Genomic DNA, 21,186 nt, shown 5'->3' with positions numbered 1-21,186 from the left:
TGTGACATACAATGGACTAACATTGTATTTCTGGTCACCTCCATATTTCTGAAGTTTACATACTTTAAGTCCAAGAGCTAACAATAAAATGAATAATAAAGTCTCAGTTCTAGTATTAACATTTTCTGGAGGTGTTTTTCAGTTTAAGGAAGGAAAGATACATAGATACTCATAGAAAAAATATATATGTATTTCCTAGCTCTTTCCATTGCAAAAGCCTAGAGGCAAAAACACTTAAGTAGCAACGAATGAACACAGTGATTATAGGAAACTTGCTTTGGAATAGCCTTTACCACTTAAGAGCCATCAGGGCTCCTTGGAGAAATGGTGAATTCCAAGTTTGGGGCAGGAGAGGTCCAAGTAGCCTGGAACATTTCTCGCCTCACAAAGTAAAAAAAAATGCTAGAAAGTAAGCAATTAAGGACACAGGAACCAGCAGATTGGGCTGCTACTGGCCCAATCTGGGGCGATTAGACCACTGAAATAAACATGGACTCTAATGCATTATAATTAATTGGGTAAAATTAAAAATCCATGAATCAATGTAAGAACAGATTAGTAAATGAGTGAATGGGAGAGAAGGCCAGTTCTAAGGGTAGAATATCAACCAATAAACATGGGAAGAATAATGGAGTGTTTAAAAAATTAACATTTTTAACCATCATAGTATAACTGCATCAAGCCAGAATCCTCAGTGAGGACTAAAACTGAATGAATATTTGATAAAAAAAAAAAAATAGGATACCCGTATAGTCTCAAGGTTTCTCCCTACAAATTATGTATTAATTCCAAAAGGAAATAGAGGAACTTTACAATGCTGGGACGTGCCCGATACAACCTTCAGCAAGCGATCTAAGGAAACATCACTAACAAAGGGACAAAGTGACATCATGTGTCTCCTGATGAGATGCACTTCTTAGGGGGATGAAATATTTCTCTGTGGATTCCTTGCCCAAAATGCAAAACTTGAATCTAATTGAGGAAATACGAACAAAGCCAAATTGAGAGACAGTCTGCAACTGGTCTGCACTGTTAAAAATGTCAAGATCGTGAAAGACAAAAAAAGAGGAGGAACCATTCCAGATCAAAGGAGCCGAAAACAGGCCTAATGAATGCACAGAACACATGATTCTGGATTGAGTCTGAAACAGAAAAAAGAATTTTATGAAGTGTCGTTGAGGAAACTGAATGTGAATTGTACATTACATAATAGAAGTGTATTAGGGAGCTTAGTGTCTAACTCTGTTAAGCATCTGACTCTTGATTTCAGCTCAAGTCGTGATCTCAGGGTTGTGAGATCAAGGCCCACGTCAGGCTCTGTGCTGAGTGTGAAGTCGGCTTAAGATTCTCTCTCGGGTGCCTGGGTGACTCAGTGGGTTAAGCCTCTGCCTTCGGCTCAGGTCATGATCTCAGGGTCCTGGGATCGAGTCCCGCATCAGGCTCTCTGCTGGGCAGGGAGCCTGCTTCCTCCTCCTCTCTCTCTCTCTCTGCCTGCCTCTCTGCCTATTTGTGATCTCCGTCTGTCAAATAAATAAATAAAATCTTAAAAAAAAAAAAAAAGATTCTCTCTCTCTTCCTCTGCCCCTCCCCCTGCTTGCCCTCATGTTCTTTCCTGCAGTTCACCCTCTGCCCCACAAAAAGTGTATCAAGGTTAAATATCCTGGTTTGACTTGCTGAAATATGAGTGAGAAAATGTAATTTTTCTTTGGAAATACACAGTGTAGTAGGGCTAAGTAATGGCTTCCCAAAGTGTCTAAGTCCTAATAACTGGAACCTATGAAATCTGTTACCTTGTCTGGCAAAAGGTACTTTGCAGGTGTGATAAAGGATTTTGATTTGGGAAGATGATACTGGGTTATCGCAGAAGGTACACTGTAATCCCAAGAGTTTTTATAATTGGAACACAGTAAAGTCAGACAAGGAACAAGGAGATGTGATGGTGGAAGTTGAAAAAGAAAAGGTGATGTCATTCAGGGCCTTGAGCCAAAGACTGTGGGTTGCCTGTGAAGCTGGAAAAGGCAAGGACATGGATTCTCCCCTAGAGCCTGCAGAAGGAACCAGCCTTGCTGACACTTTAGTTTTAGCCCTGCAAGACTCATTTTGGATTCTGGCTTCAAAAAACTGCAAGAGAGTATGTGTTTAAAGCCACTAAGTTTGGGGAGCACATGCGTGGCTCAGTTGATTAAACGTTTGCCTTCAGTTAAGGTCATGATGTCAGGGTCCGAGATTGAGTCCCCTTCCACTCCAAATGTGGTCTGTGATCTGCGGCGTTCCTCACCGGGAGGCTTGACAAAATGCAGCTTTTCAGGTCCCACCCCCATACCTACATATTCAGATTCTGCATTTTAACAAAATCCCTAGGTGATTCAGTTACAGATCTACTTTGCCTTTACCGCAGGAGAACCTTGCCAGAGGGTAGAATCCCCAACTCTGCATTCTGGAAACGCTCTCCACTTTCTAACCCTCGAATGCCTGCTTCTCTGTTGAGTTGTGGCAAACCCTTTCTGGAGAAAGCATCTTGCTCGAAATGGCACTTTTCAACAATGGTCTCAATGAAACAGGGGACCTGACTGTTACTAAAAGTTGTTGCAAAATCAGTAGAGCCAGAATAACAGAGCTGCAGTGTGAGGCCAGGAGAGGGAGGGGAACAAAGGGATGCCATTTACATTACAGCCCTCTCTCCGCAAACGCCCTGCACACTTACCAAGGGGGTAGGGGCTTCTTTTTCCCAGAGCTCCTCCCAGAGTCAGCTTACACTGCCCCTCCTTGTTCACCGACTTCCAACTCAGTAGGCAGGGCAAAAAGCATAGAGGTGGTCTTTGTTCACACTATATTCCCAGTGCTAGACACACAGTAGGTGCTCAGGAAATATTTTTTGACTTAATCCAGTGAAGGCTCTGAGGCGGGTCCATCTGTCAGCGCCCACTCTGGTACTTACTGCCTCCACAACGCTTAGGGAGGCTTCTCCTGCCCAGCACTGCCCAACATAAATTAAAACAGAACGTGGGAAATGCTAGCAGAGTGCTGTACACAAAACACTTGGATCAGGGAAGATGGCAATGGCTCTGGCTTGGCGGAGGTTGGGCGGCTCCCCGGAGGTGCGGGCGCCTGAGCTAGCTCTGTAAGAAACCAAGCAGGGGTCACCAGAATCTCAAAGGCGCGAAGCCGTGCAAAAACGGGGCCATCGAACTCCGGGGACGGGGAATGTCTCCTCTGGCCGGAGGCTGGGGGATTTCCCGCCCTAGGTCGGCAGGTGGCCCCCTGCCGCCCCTCTTTTCCTCCCAGCGCCTCCGGCTCGACTCCTCTTCTCGGCCTCCCCCTCCTCCCAGCCTCCAGGCTGTAAGTCTCGGCTCGCCCACCCTGGCGGTCCCTCCTGTGTGGGGCGCCCCCGCCACACCCCGCGCGTGCCGTCTGTCCACGACTCTCGCGCCCCTCCTCTCCGCCGCGCGCTCGCTCCCCTCCCCGTCGTCCCACTCCCCAGCCTCCGGCTCCCCACCGCGCGTTCTCTCGGCGCCCCATCCCGCGCTCACCGCTCCGCGCGCCCCAGCCCCTGGACAGTGCGCGGTCCCGGGTTCCGAGGCGCGCCCGCTCGTTGCCTAGCGACGGGACGCGACTCGCGGAGCGAGGGTACGCGCACGCGTCGGGTGCGCGCATCGAGAGCGCAAGCGCCTTTCGTCTAGACCATGACTCGGGAGTTTGGCGGGGATCCCGCGGGCACCGTGGTTTGGGCCGTTGGGCCTTGCGAGTGGTGCGGGGCGCAGACGACGCCCCGGCTTCTTCGGGCGGAGAGAGGTTTGTGTAGCGCCTGGGGAGTGCCGCCTCCTCCTCCATCCCTTCTCCTCGGCAGGCCTCACCACGCTGGATGGAGGGGACCAGGAAGCGGGAGACCCTTCCGCAGACCCAGGATGGGAAAACGAACCCAAGCGCCCCGAATCGAGAGTTGCCAGATACAACACGGGACACCGGTTCATTATAAATTTCAGATAAACAACGAATGATTTTGTATCATACTACACTGTACTAACACGTTATTCCTTATTTCTCTGAACTTCATGTTGAACTGTGCATCCCCTATTTTTATGTGCTACATCTGGCAACTCTACCCGAATCCCCTCCTTTCCCACTAGGCTGGCCGGCTTTCTCCTAGGCATGGGCAAAGGACCTCTCTTTTTTCCTTGTGACAACTTCTCCAGGCTCGAGGCAGCTGTTTCCCTGGGAAAGTGCTTTCTTATCTTGACCCGAGATGTCTGTTGTGTATATGAAAAATAACATTCTTCACAACAACCTGTCAGATGGGTATTATCGCCATTTCATGGACAGGAAACACGAGAAGCTAAGTAACGAGTTTACCTGGGTTCTGTTAATCTAGATCCATAGATCTGAGACCCACACTCGTTGGGATCTATTCTTAGGCCAGAGGTTTTTCCCTTGAGGACTTGGTCCTTTTCTCGTGTATTATTTTCCTGAACAGTAGCAGGAATCTGTTCCCTGTTTTACCTTTTCAAAAGACATTGAGATGTCACTGTAGTTATTTTGTCTTTAGAGTATGTCCCATTGCAGAAGCACAGTGAAGATACTGTGTCTCAAACTGGTTTGTAATACAATAATCCTCCTCTCTGTATGGTTAAGACATACTTAACCAGCTTGAAATGCCAGCCTGAAAAGGAATTCGGTTCATTCGTGCCAGTTCATAGAGTTTTAAGTTTTTATGACTACATCTATGTACACACATACACATTCCTTCCCCCACTGCTGTTAATACAAAAGGTGGCATACTGTTTATAATTTCTACACCTTGCTTTTTTCCCTCACCTCACACTATGTCCTAGAGATCACTCCCTATTTCAAAGATCTTCCTCATGTCTTTTATATAATATATATGCACAGTAATCCATTGCGTTGTTGTATCTCAACAGTCCCTTAGGGATGAGTTTTTGGATGGGGTTCCAATTTGACTATTCTAAGTAACGGTGCAACGTAACTATGTGCATATAAGCATCACTCCATATTTTTTCTTTTTTTTTTTTTTTAAGATTTTATTGATTTGACAGAGAGAGAGAGAGACCACAAGTAGGCAGAGAGGCAGGCAGAGAGAGAGAAGGGAGGAAGCAGGCTCCCCGCGGGGCAGAGAGCCCAACTTGGGGCTCGACCCCAGGACTCTGGGATCATGACCTGAGCCGGAGGCAGAGGCTTTAACCCACTGAGCCACCCAGATGCCCCACTCCATATTTTTTCAAGTTAAGATCTGAGAAGGGAGATAAATTGTTCACAGAGTAAAAACCTATGTAATTTTCTAGATATTATCAAATTCCTCTCTGTGGAGGGCTATACCATTTATACATGCACCACCATCAAATGGGAGAGACACTACTGGGCTTTATGAACTTCAGGAGGCTGTTGTTTCTGAAATTTTATGCAGAATGTTCAGTGCATTTCTCCAGGGACAGGACTAGACCTGCTGGCATTCTACTCTTTCATATTCGGCTCATGCCTGACCTATAGTAGGTACTCAGCATGTATTTGTTGAATAATGAGTAGCAACTAGATTCCATAAAGATAATTTGAGGGTGCTCAGTTTTTTCAAAGCATTTGAAGTACAGTAGTTTCTATATTTTCCTTCCTTCCTTCCTTCCTTAACATGTGGTCTAAGATTATTCCTGTCCATCTTAATAACTGGATAGATAGGAACATTACTGGGAGAGTGGAGAAACTCATTCACTTGCCTCCATGGGGAGCCAGCATGCCCACCCTGTGACTGAAACACACTCCATGAGGAGCTGAAGGAGCTTGTCTTGGGAGTACAGATGTGTGTGTACACAGATGATTCTCAGGTTGCATGACAGGTGCTATGTGAGTTGCTTGGAGAAGGAGGATCTCCTTTGCATGGCCTGGGAAGGCTCAGGGAATGAGAGATGACCTACATCTTGCAGGGGATGAGATATATTTTCTAAGCTGGGAGATAGTGAGGAATCATTATGTGCAAACGCCTTAGAGATGGAAGTGGGCAAGGTATGAACGGCAGAATGGCAGAATGTTAAGTGGGGTTAGAGCCCAGGATATGCTGCAGGCAGAAGAGATGTCTGGAGGTGAGCCTGAGAAGAAATTGGGGCCAAAGTGTGAGGAGCTTCATATGCTATTCTTTGATGGCTGAATTCTTTTTTAATTTTATTCTTTGGCCTTAGAGATTCATGGCCTTTTGTATTTTTTTGAGGGTCAAGCCAATGACTCTCGTGGCTTGGGAGGATCATCGGTGTCATTAAGATAATGACTCTGGAATCAAGAGTTGGGTATAATCCCATGTTCACCATGTTGACTTATATGCTCTTTGTGTCTGGGCTTCCTCTTCTGCACAGCAGGGGTAATGACACTGATTTATCACCCACATTGTGAGGATGGAGTGAGACATGCATTGCTTGGCATGTAGCCATCTCACAGTAATGATGGTATCCCTTTTTATGACTCTCTTTCATTATTTTTTTTGTTGCTGTTGCTTAGTTTCTATATCATTTATTTCTGCTTTAATCTTTATTATTTCCTTCCCTTTGCTGGTTGGCGGTTTTGTTTGCTCTTCTTTTCTGACTCTTGGCCTTGAGAGCCCATCAGGATTTTGAAAATGTATCTTCGTGGTAGCTGTTGTGACATCTGTGGACTCTCTTTGGACACTGCCAGAAGCTTTATGGAGCCAGCTTGCTTGTGTCATCCCTGATGGGAGGTGCCCATAACAGGATGTAATGCTTTGCTGGCCTCACTGGAGTCTACTGTTATTGTCCTTATTGAACATTCCCTGCATTAATGCAAAACATTTACCTTTTAGAAGTCAGGGGTGAGAAATGGAGTCAAAGTATCTTCAAAAGTGCCTTGGGACATGTCTAATTCAAGGTCTTGCAGAAGTGGCAAGAATTCGCCCAGTGGATCCAATAGAATATTTAGGATTGTGGATTTACAAATATAAGGAAAACATGACCATGGAACAACTGGTAAGTAGAGATCTTCTCTGAGAAAATTAGAAGAGTAAGATAGCTGTTTCCATTTGTCTCCTTTTTAAAAAAGTCCAATGTTATTTCTGTTATAAAAATAGTATGTTTATTATGAAAAACTTGGACAGTATGAAAAAAAAACAGAAGAAAAAATATTCCATAGATTACCTCTTTGTAGATTTTTAGGTATTTTCTTTTTTCCTACGGATTGCCTATGTATTTGTAGACTTTTTCTGTAAGTTGTGATCATACCCAACGTTTAATTTTAATTTTATGCTCTTTATTCAAAAAAACACACATTTCCGGGCACCTGGGTGGCTCAGTGGGTTAAGCCTCTGCCTTCGGCTCAGGTCATGATCTCAGGGTCCTGGGATCGAGTCCCGCATCGGGCTCTCTGCTCAGCAGGGAGCCTGCTTCCCCCTCTCACTCTGCCTGCCTCTCTGCCTACTTGTGATCTCTCTCTGTCAAATAAATAAATAAAATCTTTAAAAAAAAACACACACACATTTCCCCAAATTATTACACATTTTCTAAATGGGGTAGAGTAAAATTTGCTTCCCCTTTCCCTCTTCTTGGTGATTAACACGCTTTCAAGATTGTTTCTACAAATTGTTCTAGCTCAAATTAGTCACGTGACATTGTTTTTAAACACTGCTAGAGACGGAAGGAAATGGCCGACCTGGAGCATGAGAGAGAACTAGCTGTGATAGAGCGGGAGATGATGGAGAGGCTCAAAGCAGAAGAGCTCCTGTTCCAGCAGGTGAGACAAGACAAGGGCGGGAGTTCAGGGGTGACCGGAGTTAGCGGTGTCAGTCTCAGTGTGGTGCAACCCAAGTGTTGCAAAGCCCCCCCCATCTCTAATGAGTTAGGAATGGCTCTCTTATATCTTCATGTTTCTGTATTTCTGTATCTGTGTCATCTTTGCTGGAGAAATAGCAGCAGTGGGGTGGGAGGAAGACCCAGGAAGTGTGCTCTTGTGGAGGCTAAGGGGAGAGACCCAAAGGGTCAACCATGCCTACTGCTGGTTGAGTGAGAGCAAGAGGGCAAAGTGCTCATTTAAAACCACTGGTGACCTTGGAGGGAGCAGTATGCATGAGGTTGGGTGCAACAGTGGAGATGGTGAGTGCGGGTAATGCTTTCAAGGAGATTTTCAGGGAAGGACATTGGTTTTTTTGTTTTGTTTTATTTTGCTTTGTTTTGTTTTTAAGGAGCAGAGAGGAGAGGATTGTTGATGTTAAGGGATAGGGAGAGGGGCACCTGGGTGGCTCAGTGGGTTAAGCCTCTGCCTTCGGCTCAGGTCATGATCTCAGGGTCCTGGAACTGAATCCCACATTGGGCTCTCTGCTCAGTGGGGAGCCTGCTTCCCCCTCTCTCTGACCGCCTCTCTGCCTACTTCTGATCTCTGCATGTCAAATAAATAAATAAAATCTTAAAAAAAAAAAATAAAGGGGAGGCGGGATAGGGAGAGGATGGTCTAGGTACATGTGGATGTATAGGTTTTGTGGCACAAGGTTTAAAACAGTTTCTGTATGACTCTTTCTTCTTTATGAAGTAGGGACCATGATCATCTTCCAAGAATGAAGTAAAGTGGCAGGTGTGGGGAGAGCAGGGAGGGTTTGAAATGGTAGCTTTGGAGAATGGTAGAGTTGACCAGGAAACTTAGCATTACTTGGTAGCATTGAGTAACCTGTCAAGTTAGAGACTGGGCATTTATAATGTTGCCATTTGGTTTGGTTTTAAGATTCTGTGATTTTCTCCACTTGAGCCTAGAGATTTGAATGATGATGTGGAAGGGGCAGACCCTTTGATTGAAGTAGGTTTAGGATAGCAGGATTGGGGAGCTGAAAATGTTGGTAAGAGAATGGTTTCAGGAATAAGCCATGGATTATAAACTAGATAGGGAAATTTCTAGAGTGACTTTTGGACTAATTATATTTATGGAGAGCTTCTGAACTAAATTTGTTATCCCCATCATTCTACCATTTAGTACTTAACCCCAGAGTCTCAACTCCAGTCTATACAGTTGTAAAAGGGAAAGAAGCCTGTTATTTTGGTGTGTGGATAAAAAGGAAAATATAGACATGACAAATAGCTTCTCTGTCTAACCTCTTATCCCTGACACATCCCTCTTATCCCTAGAACATTCTAGGTACCCAAGATAGATATGGCTGTTGAAAACTTTACTGCTCCTGAATCTTCATTTTTCAGTCACTTGGTTTATTCTTATGCGGAGTTTGCAGAATGTTGAGTTGGGTGTCAGACAATCATCCAAATGGGTGAGCATCTGCCACAAAATTGCCCCCTTTGAGTGTGAATTTGCCCTTCATCTTATAGCTTCTACATCTAGTCTCTCAGAATGAGGAGAACTTCTCAGCAGCTCTCCTTCTCTAGGATAATTCTATCACAAACGTGGGGCCACTTGACTTTCCTTGGCTCATCTACTTCATCTTACTTAGATAAAATTGGGCAATAGTAGAAATCAAGCACTTCTCTCGCTGTATCCTGTATCAGTAGGAAGGGCTCCACTGTGCACTGAACCCTGAGCATTGGGTCCAGAGTGGAGGATGCAACAACATTCTGCGGAAGATTTTATGACCCATGAAAGAAACAGTGTGGTGGCCAGAAATAGATGAGAGAAGGAAAAAGGAGCCTGTGGTGAGAAGGTCCGCTGGAGAAGAGCTTAAGAGAGAGTGAGCCAGAGATGCTAAGGGACAGGAGCTCTCAGTCCACCATTGAGCCAAGTGAGTTGAGGCATCAGGACTTTGGTCCCCGCCCTGTTGTTCTCAGTTGGTGCCACTGACTTGAAATGCCCTGAAAGTTTAGGACACTCTCCAGTAAACCCAGAACCCTGTGAGCAGGGAAGGACTTTGACTGACATTTTCTACCTATGAGCTCACTGAGGAAGTAAAAGCTTTTTGGTTTGTTTGATTTTTTGGAATATATTCCTAATGGTTTTACTCCTGTGTGAAGAAAGGGACTGAGCTTTGAAGTTTTCCAGAAAATGTTGAGAAACTGGTTCTCTTGACCAGTGTGGTTGGTACTTCACAATTGCATTTTACACTGCTGTTCTGAGATTAGTCATTTCACTTCCTCCACCAATATCTGAAAGTGGATCGAAATGCCATGTTCTTGCCCTTCAGCGACCTGGCCCATCACTTTTATCTCAATGTGGATAATTCAAGATTACCAGAAAATTCCCTTTAACAACCCTCTGTAAGTAAATAATAATGACTGTTTATTATCTCTTTATTTATAAAAATGTATTATTTTTTAATAATGCATTTGAAAGACATAATGGTACATGTAGGTGTTATGGTTATATTATGTAGATACAGCGAGAGAGAATAAATTTCCACAAAAGTTATATTGACAAAATAAATTTTTTTTAAAATAGTAATTAAGTACAATTTTCCATTTGGAACATAGGCTTAATGCTTAAGAGAATTAAATTATTTTCTTAGAGATAACATTTCTTTTAGTTGGAGTTCAAAGTTAGTGTTCCTTATCATCAAAATTGATTGAAAACATTTATCCGTTAATGCTGATCTTTAATGAGATTTTAGTATTTCCTCTTTGAAAATAGCTGAGAGATTGGTCCTGCCAAATGCTGATATCGGTCCGTGTGGATATAATTTTGACCATATTTATCTCTTGGAATGCATTTGTAGAATACTATTAGATTTTTATCTTGTTTTGCCTTTTGGCATGTCATTACCTCCTAGATTAATCACTTCCAGTTGAAGGTTGGTAAAAGCTTCTCAGTTACACAGTTACTTGGATTTGAAGATATGGAAATTTCATTCACACTGAAGTCAAGGCCACAAAATACTTTGGGCCTATAGTCTGAGCTCGGGAAATACACCTGCTGCCAATTTTGTGTGGAAACTGGGGGAGAGGAGCATCTAGTTTCTTGTTTAAGATTTTGACCACATGGCCGGACTGGAAGAGATTATGCTGAGTGAAATAAGTCAAGCAGAGAGAGTCAATTATCATATGGTTTCACTTATTTGTGGAGCATAACAAATAACATGGAGGACAAGGGGAGATGGAGAGATGGAGAGGAGAAGGGAGTTGAGGGAAATTGGAAGGGGAGGTGAACCATGAGAGACTATGGACTCTGAAAAACAACCTGAGGGTTTTGAAGGGGCGGGGGATGGGAGGTTGGGGGAACCAGGTGGTGGGTATTAGGGAGGGCATGGATTGCATGGAGCACTGGGTGTGGTGCAAAAACAATGGTTACTGTTACGCTGAAAAGAAATAAAAAATTAAAAAAAAAAAAAAGATTTTGACCACAGGGCAAGTGTATAAAGCAGCTTGACATTGCAATTCAAACATTAGTTGTTGAAATGGCTTCTCCAAAGTATTACGTTTTCCATATAAGAGCTGTTTTGCCTTGTAAGTTTAGTTTGAGTTGATCTAAAAACATTATTAAGCCTGCAGTAAAGCTTACATGCAAAGCCATTTCAGGTTTGATAATAGAGATTGAGAATGAGTCTTCTCATTCCAAAAAATTTCAGTCTTGGTCCCGAGCCCCACAATGCACAGTAACCCATCACCCTGTGCAGCCATATGCAACTGCTGTGTGCTGGGGCGAGCCGAGATATATTCATTTTCTCTCTCTGACAAAAATCTGCAAAACTGATGACGGTTGCATTCATAAGAGAGAATGAAGGACGCTGTTGGCACTGCTGGCTCAGTAGCACATGAGAGATTCAAGCATTTTCCGCAGAGTGTCTGCTGTTGAATAACACAATGAATACTCTTGGGCTTTCAACACTGCATTTTCACAAGCTCTGTAAGTTTGTCCAACAAAGCCTCTTTCTGTTCCACATACATTTTTATCACCACTGGTTGTGACACATCTTAGCAGATTTCACTGCTGGTTGTACTGAATTCATGTTTCTCAACTTCTTTGGAAATATTTCTTGGGGCATCTGGGTGGTTCCGTCGGTTAAGTATCTGACTCTCTACTTCAGCTCAGGTCATGATCTCAGGGTTGTGGGATCAAGCCTCGGGCTGGACTCCCCGTTGAGGGTGGAGCCAGCTTAAGATTCTCTCTCCCTCTCTCCCCAACCACCATGTGCTCACGCACTCCACTCCCTCCCTAGAAAGAAAGAAAGAACAAGGGGGTGGGGGGAAGAAAGGCAGGCAGGAAGGAAGGAAGGGAAAGAAAAGAAAAGAAAGAAAGAAAACTAAGAAAATACCTCTTGACTATTTATAGAGGCTGATCTTTCAGTCCCTTCAAATTCAGCATTGATACTAGTAAATGACAATAGCTGAGCAGCGTTGGGAACATTTGTCTACGTACCAAGAGCCAAGGAAAATCGCTCAAAATAATTTGCCTCGTTTTTACGCGACTGTTGATGCTCCCGGTGTTGTTCCTGGTGTCACAACTCTTTGAGCAACTGTTTTCTCCAAAAAGCTAATAATCTTAATTTAAGTTTATTATTATTTTTCTGAACACTGAAATCAAACATGTTTTAATTAAATCGTCATTGGGAAATGAACTTCTTTGCTTGGCTAACAAATGAACCACTTGGAAACTTGCTTTCATTGCAACCTCATTTTTATTTTTAATTTTCATGAAGAAATTTTACTGTGATGAAATAATCCTGTTTAAAATAGTCTACTATTTCTGACCTTTGTTTTCATGTGAGTTGAGAATACTGTGATGGTAAGTGTTCAGTCTGGTAACATTGCTATTGCATTCTTTTAGTAAAGTATCCTTCATAATAAACACCATACTTCGCTATTTAATTTGGTAATAAAATACTGTCCACTGTATCTTAAAAGGGCAATATTCAAAGTCCACTTCTTTTCTTGTTATGATGTGATGGGTACACAACGATTTAAAAAATGTCATGGTGTAGGGATACCGTGGCACTTCAAGAACTGTTGAGATAAAACGGAGTCACTGATTTGTAGCATGTTGAGCACCAGTGCAAAGTGATGAGAGTATTACCAATGGTCCCTGTTGCCACCACTCAACTGTGCTGTTGTGCAAAAATAGTCACAGATAATAAGTAAGCAAACAAACATGATGGTGTTTCAATAAAACTTTATTTATAGGCAACAAGATTTGAATTTTTTTGTAATTCCCATGTATCAGGAAATATTAATATTATTTCAGTATTTTTCAACCATTTAAAAATGTAAAACCTTTCCTAGCTCAGGGGCTGTACAAATACAGGACTGAGTCAGATCTGGCCCACAGAATTTAGTTTGCTGACCCTTATTCTAGTGTGACATGTATGTTGAGTTGGGACCAATACATTTTTGATTATCTATAGTTTTGGATAATATACTTAAGATTTTCTCATCCACTCTTCTGCAACTAAGGTTCGGGTCTTTGAATACCCATCTATGCTTGAAAGGATTTTATCTAAAAAAAGTCCTGCAATCTCATTTGTTGCTTCAAGAAGAACAGAAAAAATAACTTGATTTTGCACAAATTGTGCTTTTCTACAAATTAGCAATTAAGGAAGTTTCCTCTTTTATGTTAGACTTCAGGAAATATTTGTAAAAGCTTAAGTATTAGGTGGCTGTGATCATTTATTCTTGTAAGCGTCTGAAATTTAGGTGGGTATAAACTTAATTATCCTGGGACTTTTCAGAGTGATTAGAGTTAATTCCTTGCAATTGATCTGACGCTAATATGACTTATTTATTTCTGAATATTCAGCAACAGCTGGCATTCCAGCTGGAGTTGGAAATGCAAGAAAAAGAGAGACAAAGAATAGAAGAGCTACGGAGAACTCAAGAAGAACTAGAGAAGGTAATTTGAAGTTTTATTTTTTAAAAAGTCTGTTTTATTAAAAAGTCTGTTTTATTTAAAACCTCATAGAATCCTCAAACTGTTTCTTGCAACTGTCATATGTGGGATTCGGAGACGTACCACACCTTAGCTGTGTGACTGAAACAAGTCTTACAACCTTTTCAATCTCAGTTTGCCTTTTTGAAAAATAGGGGTAACAGTCTAATTTTACTAGCAGTATCTCACTGGTTTGTTGTAAGGATCAGCTACTGATTGTTTGTGGGAAACTGCTTTGTGAGCCACAGAGTTCTCTCATGGTGATGGAAGCAACCTTCTAGCCCAGGCACAGTTGTTCCTGACTGTGGTAGCTGATGTTCAAGGTTAAGTTCTTTGCAATAGTGAGGGCGTTTGACTTAACTGAGCCACCCAGGCGCCCCCAGCCAGTCTCTCTCATGCAAATGTGACTCCTCTATTTATTCCATAATTAAAGTTAAAAACAGAAGTAGGTCTTGTAGACTATGTGTACCCCTGGCTTAGATGAGAGCATAATTATTTAAAGCACTTTTTTAAAAGTGGGAAGGCTGAATTGAATTAAAAAAGTGATATTCTTAAAAAGATAAATTCAAAGACCTATACATAGTTAAAAAAAACACATCGTTAACAAAAACACAGATGCTGAGCTTATCTTAGTCTGAGTGCCGTAGGGTGCAAAGATTCACACCATGCACACGTGCCCATACATACATGGAGATATAGACCCCCTTTGTCTTCAGTGAAGACTCAGTGATGTAAAATGACAGAAGAAAAGTCTCTGTTTTATCACTTGTCTCATTGGCTAATAATTTGACCTCAGGTTTAACCTTTCAGGTCATTTCATTTTTTAAAAAGAGTTGTGTTTAATTATAAATAAAACATGGTTTTCTATTAGTAGCCAATGTTAAATGAGACTGCAGGCTACAGTTTTGTACTAAATGTATTCAGATCACCCCTTTATTACTCATGACTTATTTGCTATTAAATTGATCATAGCATTATTTAAAAATAAAATTTTGGGGGGCACCTGGGTGGCTCAGTGGGTTGAGCCTCTGCCTTTGGCTCAGGTCATGATCCCGGGGTCCTGGGATCAAGGCCTGTGTCAGGCTTTCTGCTTGGTGGGGAGCCTGGTTCCCCCCCTCTCTCTGCCTGCCTCTCTATCTACTTGTGATCTCTCTCTCTATGTCAAATAAATAAAATTTTTAAAAATCTTTTTAAAAATTTCTTGAAAATTAAATATGGAATCAAAATGGAAAGTATGTTCAAATATTTTTCTTCATTTTTATATATTATAGAAGATGAGAATGAATACAGAAAATATAGCTAAGAGTGAAGATAGTTCACATTCAGAGGTGAGAAGGAAAAGGTATTCTGTGTTAAGTGAAATGAATGAGTGTCCTGGAAAGCAAAACTTAACATTGATGCATGAGTAACTAAACCTTTTAATAAGGAAAGTGCAAAAATTGATAGTCTAAGTTTGTGTTCTAGTAATAATTCACAAGTATGATAAGCTTTAAAGCAAAACCTCAAAGTGGATAAAAATGGGGCATTCAGTTTCTGTTTGTATTTTTAAAAACAAAAATGTCGTGAGATATTTATTGACCATATGTTTAGTTACAATGATATATCTTAAATTTCTGAATGTGCTTTTTAATTAAGTTTTAGCATTTACTTCTAGAATTCTCTCTCTAGTAACAGGTATTGGTTCATTCCATTAACATTAAAGTTTGATGTTATAATTCAGACATTATTGAAATCAAAAGAAAATGAGTGTCTTAATTTTGAACTCATTTAAACTTAAAAAGAATTTTAATGATTGTAGGATGTCACATCAGACGCAAGCAAAACACTAGCTGAAATTAGCGATCGATATGGGGCACCTAACCTGAGCAGAGTGGAAGAACTTGATGAGCCAATGCTATCTGATGTAAGCATCTTTAACAAAGTGTGTTGTGAAAAACAGGTTTTTGTTTTATTTTGTTTTTGTTTTTTGACTTTGGGAAAGCCTAGTGCATAAGAGACCAGAGTTTGTTGGTAAATGGGCCCTTAGTGTCAGAGAAAGACAATCAGTTCCCTGGGTGTTGACCATCTGTTCTTGCTGGGCTTTCTGCTCTTTTGTGAATGTGTGCTGCTGGCCACAAGGGTCAGGGTGGGCACAGGTCTGGGTCCTTGCAAATGTGTCAGCACTGATGGGAAAGTAGCTAGAACCTAGTGTTGAGGTCATAGTGTGCCCTTTTGCAGAGGGCAGTGTATATATTTTGGACTCAGGCTTTGAAAATCTCAGAATCTGTTAAAAATAAATATTTAAAATCCTTTGGTGAAATACATAATCTTTAAGTTAAATTTGGAGGGCCAGCTAGTTGATTCTCAGTGGCAAACACTAGAACCAAATATAAATGCTAATGAAAAATGCGTGCTTTTCTACTATATGCTTGCGTAATAAACATACAGTGATTTCTACGTACCAGGCACTGTGCCTGATGCTGTTGGGCATAAAACACATAGTTATTGACCTAGTCGGGGGGGGGGGACAGACAATTGGACAAGCAGTTAATAGTCTTTGCTTGAATGATCAAGTAATTTATTGGCCAGAGCATAGGTTTTGAGAGTGAACAGGTGAGCTGTTAATAACTAAGCCAGATCCGCTGGCGTAGACCAGGACTGTCAGGGCAGAGGGTATATTTAGTGACCTAACCATGTACGCTGACAAAATGGGGACAGCCAGCCCAGCGGAGGAGCTCTATCCAGGAAGGTTTCCTGAAGGAAGTTGATGACTGGTTGCTGAGAGTGGGAGGAGGAGGGTCTGAGGGCACAGCCAGTGTGAGACACCCCAGGGGGAGTGAGGTGTGAGGCAGGGAGGGAGAAGGGACCAGGCAGGAGAGGGAGGAAGAACAGGCCATGAAAGACTTGGTAATTTGTGCCCAGACCAGTATGTAGATTTGATCCTAAAGGCTGTAGAGGCTGATGCAATCACCAATCAGCATTTTAGAAAGGCCAGATGTGGCAGCACAGAAGGAAGGATGGAGAGAGAGACCTGAGGACACCAGTTAACGCAGACTGGGATGTCGCTGGAGGCCTATTAGAAGGGGCAGCTGAAAGCACTTGGCCCTAATGAGTCAGACACTTTCATTAAATGTCTGTGTTTTGGTATCATGGAGGCAGGCAGCGAATACCAATGAACAGAGCAGATGGGGTTCCTGCCCTCTGGGGGCTGTGGGCCGGGGGCAGGTGCTCTGAGAGGAGGGACCTGGCTTGGATGAGTCTTCCTAAGGAATGATGCTTGAAGAGGTAGCCTGAGCTGAGTGCAGCAGATGGAGACAGCAGGATGCTGTCAAGGAGCTGGCGTAGCCCAGCTTGAAGGCTGGGTTCACGAAGCTGCGAGGTGTGACTCAAAGCTGGAGAGGTGGCTAAAGGTCACATCTCACTGTGCTCTGTAGGACGAGTGCAACAAGAGTCGCTGAAAGGCTCTCTGTAGGGTGGAGAGCTGTGGAGAGGGGATTTTAGAGAAGGGAGAGACGATTTGAGTGGGCAAGTGTGGAAAAGGGAGGCCACTTAGGAGGTTTCATGACTGTCCAGATGCAGGATGACCAGAGATGGACCAGGGTGTAGACAGCAGAGATGGGGAGAACAGGATGGATTCGATGTTGGCTGGGAGGAGGAGGGACAGAAGGAAGTCAAGGGGATGCCCAGATTTCTGCCATGGGCAACTGGACTAGGAGCTTAACCATTTGTTGAGTTGAGGAATATAAGGAGAGGAGGTAGGTTTCATGAAAATGATGGCTTCAGTTGTAGACATGTTGAATGTCAGGTGACCCTGAGATAGGCAGATGTAATTGGCTAAAGGCCAGTTGATGTGGGATAGCTGTCCAGAGGACGGGAGAGAGCAGCAGGTGGGAGATAGGAACGCAGCAGCTATAGGCTACGAGCTATGGGCTGTGTGGGGCTAGGAGATGCAGGGAGTTAGGTACCTAGGAGAGCGTGCAGACTGCAGAATGGGGCTCAGGGGAATGCATTAGAAATTCCATCATTTAAGGGGTGGATTCAGGAAGAATAACAATAAGAAAGGGGAGCAAGAGAAATAGAAGAAAGGATGGGTTAACAAATGCTTGAGAACATTTGCTTGGATCTTACTTGAAATAATTTGAAACTATCAAAAAAGCTTCATTTACACAGTCACAGCTCTAACTGTATTAAAGCATATTTATGTTTTGTTTTACTTTTAGGTTGCATTAAACATTGATCAAGATTTGTAGCATCAACCAACCTAAGAGCAATAAATTTTTCTGCTTGTTTCAAGTTTCAAAACATGAGGTTCCCTACTGTATTTTTTTCCCTCTAAAGACAGCTTTATAGATGGGCTTCAAGGGTAGTGTTAAAAGGCTGTTCTGGATTCCCCAATACAATTTGTGATTCCTAGGATTCCTCTGAGAGTGGGAGAGAGAGTTTGCCCAAGCTACTGAAAGGGACAAATGAGAGATGAGCTGAAAAGAGCATGTGTGTCTGCATGAGAACAAGATTGTTGAGGTGCAAGTTCTGGTCTGGGAGGAGAGAGAGGGCCTGCCACCAGTGCAGGGCTGGGGAGTGTTCAACTTGCTTTACATCCCACCTTCCCCCACCAAGTGGACTGCAAAGACTTCCCCAGTTTGCTAGGCAATGATACTTTGTAAGACCATTAGTCCATGCTTAGTAATGGGCTGGATAGGGAAAGATGCGAAGTGCTGGGGTACAGAGAAGCAGCCTCTCTTCTGGAGCAGCCAGTGGGCCAAAGTGTTGGTGCTGCTATTTGGGGGAAGCTCTCGCTGGACAAAGGCCGTGCAGGGGCCTTCCTTGAGCGGGTGCTGGGTAATTCATGGGCCCTGGAGTCTCTCCTGATTCCTCAGAAGTTTTAGGCCCAGCCTTAAACTTTAGGAGAACTTTGCTTCCTTTGTAGAATTCTTCCAAATCTAAATCTCTGTTATGAGTCCTTTCTGTTCTTTAAGGAGTAGTGTAGACATGGAAACATAAATGCCAGGAAGCGGCTTCTTAAAAATGAATAAATAAATAAGTAAACAAATAAATAAGTAAATAAAAGTAAGTCTGCTTTTGGTCATCGCATACCTTCCCTGAGGCAATGAGAATAGAGCAGCCTAGTTGCTTCAACAGGAAAAGACAAAAAGGGAGAGGAGAGGGATATTGTATTGGTTTCATTAAAAAGAAATGTTATCTTGCCATGTCATTTCTGTACATTTTTAAGAAAGAAGTCCCAGGTGCCCGGGAGAGGCAGTTTCCTGGTCAGTCAGGCCACGAGGCACTGTGCCTCCCAGCATGGATGACCCACATCAGTCCATCCAGACAGGTGTGCCTAAGGGGGCAAGACAGCGCAGTGTCCCCAGGCCCTCATAGAGGGCAGGGGGTGGAAGAGCAGGCTAAGAGGGCCCTTGGGCTCAGCATAGCCCAGGCCAGTCTCATACAGGAGCTTAACAGAAAGGATCTGTGAGTGTTGGCTAGTCACAGGTGGAATTTCTGTGATTCTGGGGTAGGGAGTAGTCTGGCTGGAAGCGCTCCCAAGCCAGATCTGGGCACAAGAGAGTGGAGGTAGAATGAGGTGAAAAGGAGATGAAACTTTTCTTCTTGACTTTTTTCTATGCCTGGTAATTTTTGGTTAGATGTGAGTTCCGTCTTCTTGTCTGTAGGATGTTTCTATTCCTATGAATATTTTTGGATGTCATTAAGGTACTCAGAAATAGTTTGACCCTTTCTGGTCTTGCTTAAGAAGCTTTATTGAGTGGCACCAGAAGAGAATGGAGTCTAGGGCCAGTTTTGCCTCAGCAAGGCAACACTCTCTGGGTGTACTACCCAATGTTGAGTGAACTATGAGAATTTTCACTTCAGCTGTGGAAAGATGAGGTAAGATTGACAGCAAGAGAAATTATTCCCAGCTCTCTTCAAGTCATGGGTATGTCTTCAAATTGTTTTAGAGGTTCTTTCTTTAGCTTATCATTTCCTCATACCCATGTGTTTGTTACTCAGCTGAAGACTTGGGGGGACCCTCCGGAGGTATCCCTGGACTCCCAGACCCTCCTTATCCAAGGAGATCTCCGGGCTTCTTGTATGTTCTCCTTTCCTGCGATTTAACTTGTCAACACTCCAGGCAGTGTCCCAGCGCAGTAGTAGGGAGCACTCTGTTTCCCGTTTCTCAGAGCTCACTGTCCTTTTCAGCACTATGTTCACTGTCCTAAGAGCTGTAGTTGTGTCTGTTTTGTGTGTGGGTTTTTCATTGTTTCACATATGAGGTAAGTCCTGTTGGTCCACCTTTGTCTGAAACCAAAGTTCAAATGCCACAGAGTTTTTCTCATAAAAATAACTGTTCCTCTTGGCTTTCTCCACTTTCCTAATTTGGTGAAATGTAACATGATTACTTTCTGAGAAGAATTTGAAGGGTTTTGGAGGTACCTAATGACTTCTGTCTCTTAACCTGTTTGGGAACCAGGCAGAATGGGCCCAATGGGAATCAAAGAATCAGCTTTACGAATGCTAAAACTACATCAGAGAATGCACTTCGGACACCAGGCTGAAGCTCAGTACCCTGTTCCTTCCGGCTAGTTTGAAGAAAAGCAGCTGGAGAGCTATTGTTCTTTCTGTCTGCTGGAGAGCCTGTCATTCCGCTTCTCATATGGGGGACAGGAACATGGCTGGGCTGTAGCCAGTTCTGATCCCTGAGGCTTTCAGGAGCTAGAGCTCAGAGGCGAGGTTTACCCCTGACCCATTCTTCCTTCTCTTAGGATAAGGAAGAAAAGGTACAGCAATCGCTTGGCTTCCTCTTCTGCCACACACTTCTCTCCTGAGAAATGACACCATATCAGTATTATTTTGGCTGAAATAACGTGACTGAAACTCCTGACTGGAAACAGGCTGATAACAATGATCCATTGTCTCCCATGCAAAGTCCATAGGATGGGCAGGCCACAAAGTGATGGATTGGGGCTCCAGCTCCCTCTCTCTTGGCTCTGCCTTTCTGCTGTCTGTTGGTTTTCATCCCCAGGCTGTTCCTAGTGTGGCTGCAGTAGATAATTCCAGACGCTGTATTTAGACATGATGGCATCTTGTGGAAGAAGAGAGGAGCATCTTCCTACTGTTTTTGTTTCTATTCCTAGAAACTCCCTGGCAGCCTTGCCTTCCTGTCTCTCTGATTATGATTGCATTCTACACTTATCCCCAGTCTCATTTACAATGAAGATAAGGAGTCGTCTCTTGAAGTACTTACACTGTCATCATCTTACTGATTCATTGGGTTAGAGATTCATTTATTTTTCAATCTATGTCAAAGGGTCACATGCAGTTACTAGGGCGGGGCTAGGGAGGCTTCTAGGGTATGAAATCTAAGTGTTGACTCTGCAGTTAACACGAACCTGAGGATAAGCGCCTCTTTAATTTTGCTACCCC

General features: G+C 43.1%; 1 protein-coding gene across 2 annotated transcripts; it reads left to right on the top strand.

Moving 5' to 3' along the window:
- The first annotated feature begins 3,632 nt into the window (after nt 1-3,632).
- DYDC1 (DPY30 domain containing 1) lies at nt 3,633-18,089 on the top strand. 2 transcript variants are annotated; one of them, XM_004765293.3, is made up of 7 exons: nt 3,633-3,792; nt 6,815-6,977; nt 7,636-7,737; nt 13,660-13,752; nt 15,060-15,116; nt 15,587-15,691; nt 17,988-18,089. In XM_004765293.3, exons 2-7 carry the CDS (start codon nt 6,831-6,833, stop codon nt 18,015-18,017), a joined length of 534 nt encoding a protein of 177 aa, XP_004765350.1. In that variant the 5' UTR covers nt 3,633-3,792; nt 6,815-6,830; the 3' UTR covers nt 18,018-18,089. The 2 variants fall into 2 exon arrangements, with proteins under 2 accessions (XP_004765350.1, XP_004765351.1); XM_004765294.3 differs by lacking the exon at nt 15,060-15,116.
- Nucleotides 18,090-21,186: the final 3,097 nt, after the last annotated feature.

Source organism: Mustela putorius, unplaced genomic scaffold, assembly GCF_011764305.1.
Source record: "Mustela putorius furo isolate JIRA1106 unplaced genomic scaffold, ASM1176430v1.1 tig00000698_pilon_pilon_pilon, whole genome shotgun sequence".
NCBI classification, from domain to species: Eukaryota; Metazoa; Chordata; class Mammalia; order Carnivora; family Mustelidae; genus Mustela; species Mustela putorius.
This window is presented reverse-complemented; position numbering and strand designations above follow the sequence as displayed.

Coding starts and splice junctions, on each gene's coding strand:
- DYDC1 (XM_004765293.3), top strand. CDS start 6,831: ATGGAGTCAAAGTATCTTCAAAAGTGCCTTGGGACATGTCTAATTCAA. Junction 6,978..7,635: donor ACATGACCATGGAACAACTG/GTAAGTAGAGAT, acceptor AAACACTGCTAG/AGACGGAAGGAAATGGCCGA. Junction 15,692..17,987: donor ATGAGCCAATGCTATCTGAT/GTAAGCATCTTT, acceptor TTTTACTTTTAG/GTTGCATTAAACATTGATCA.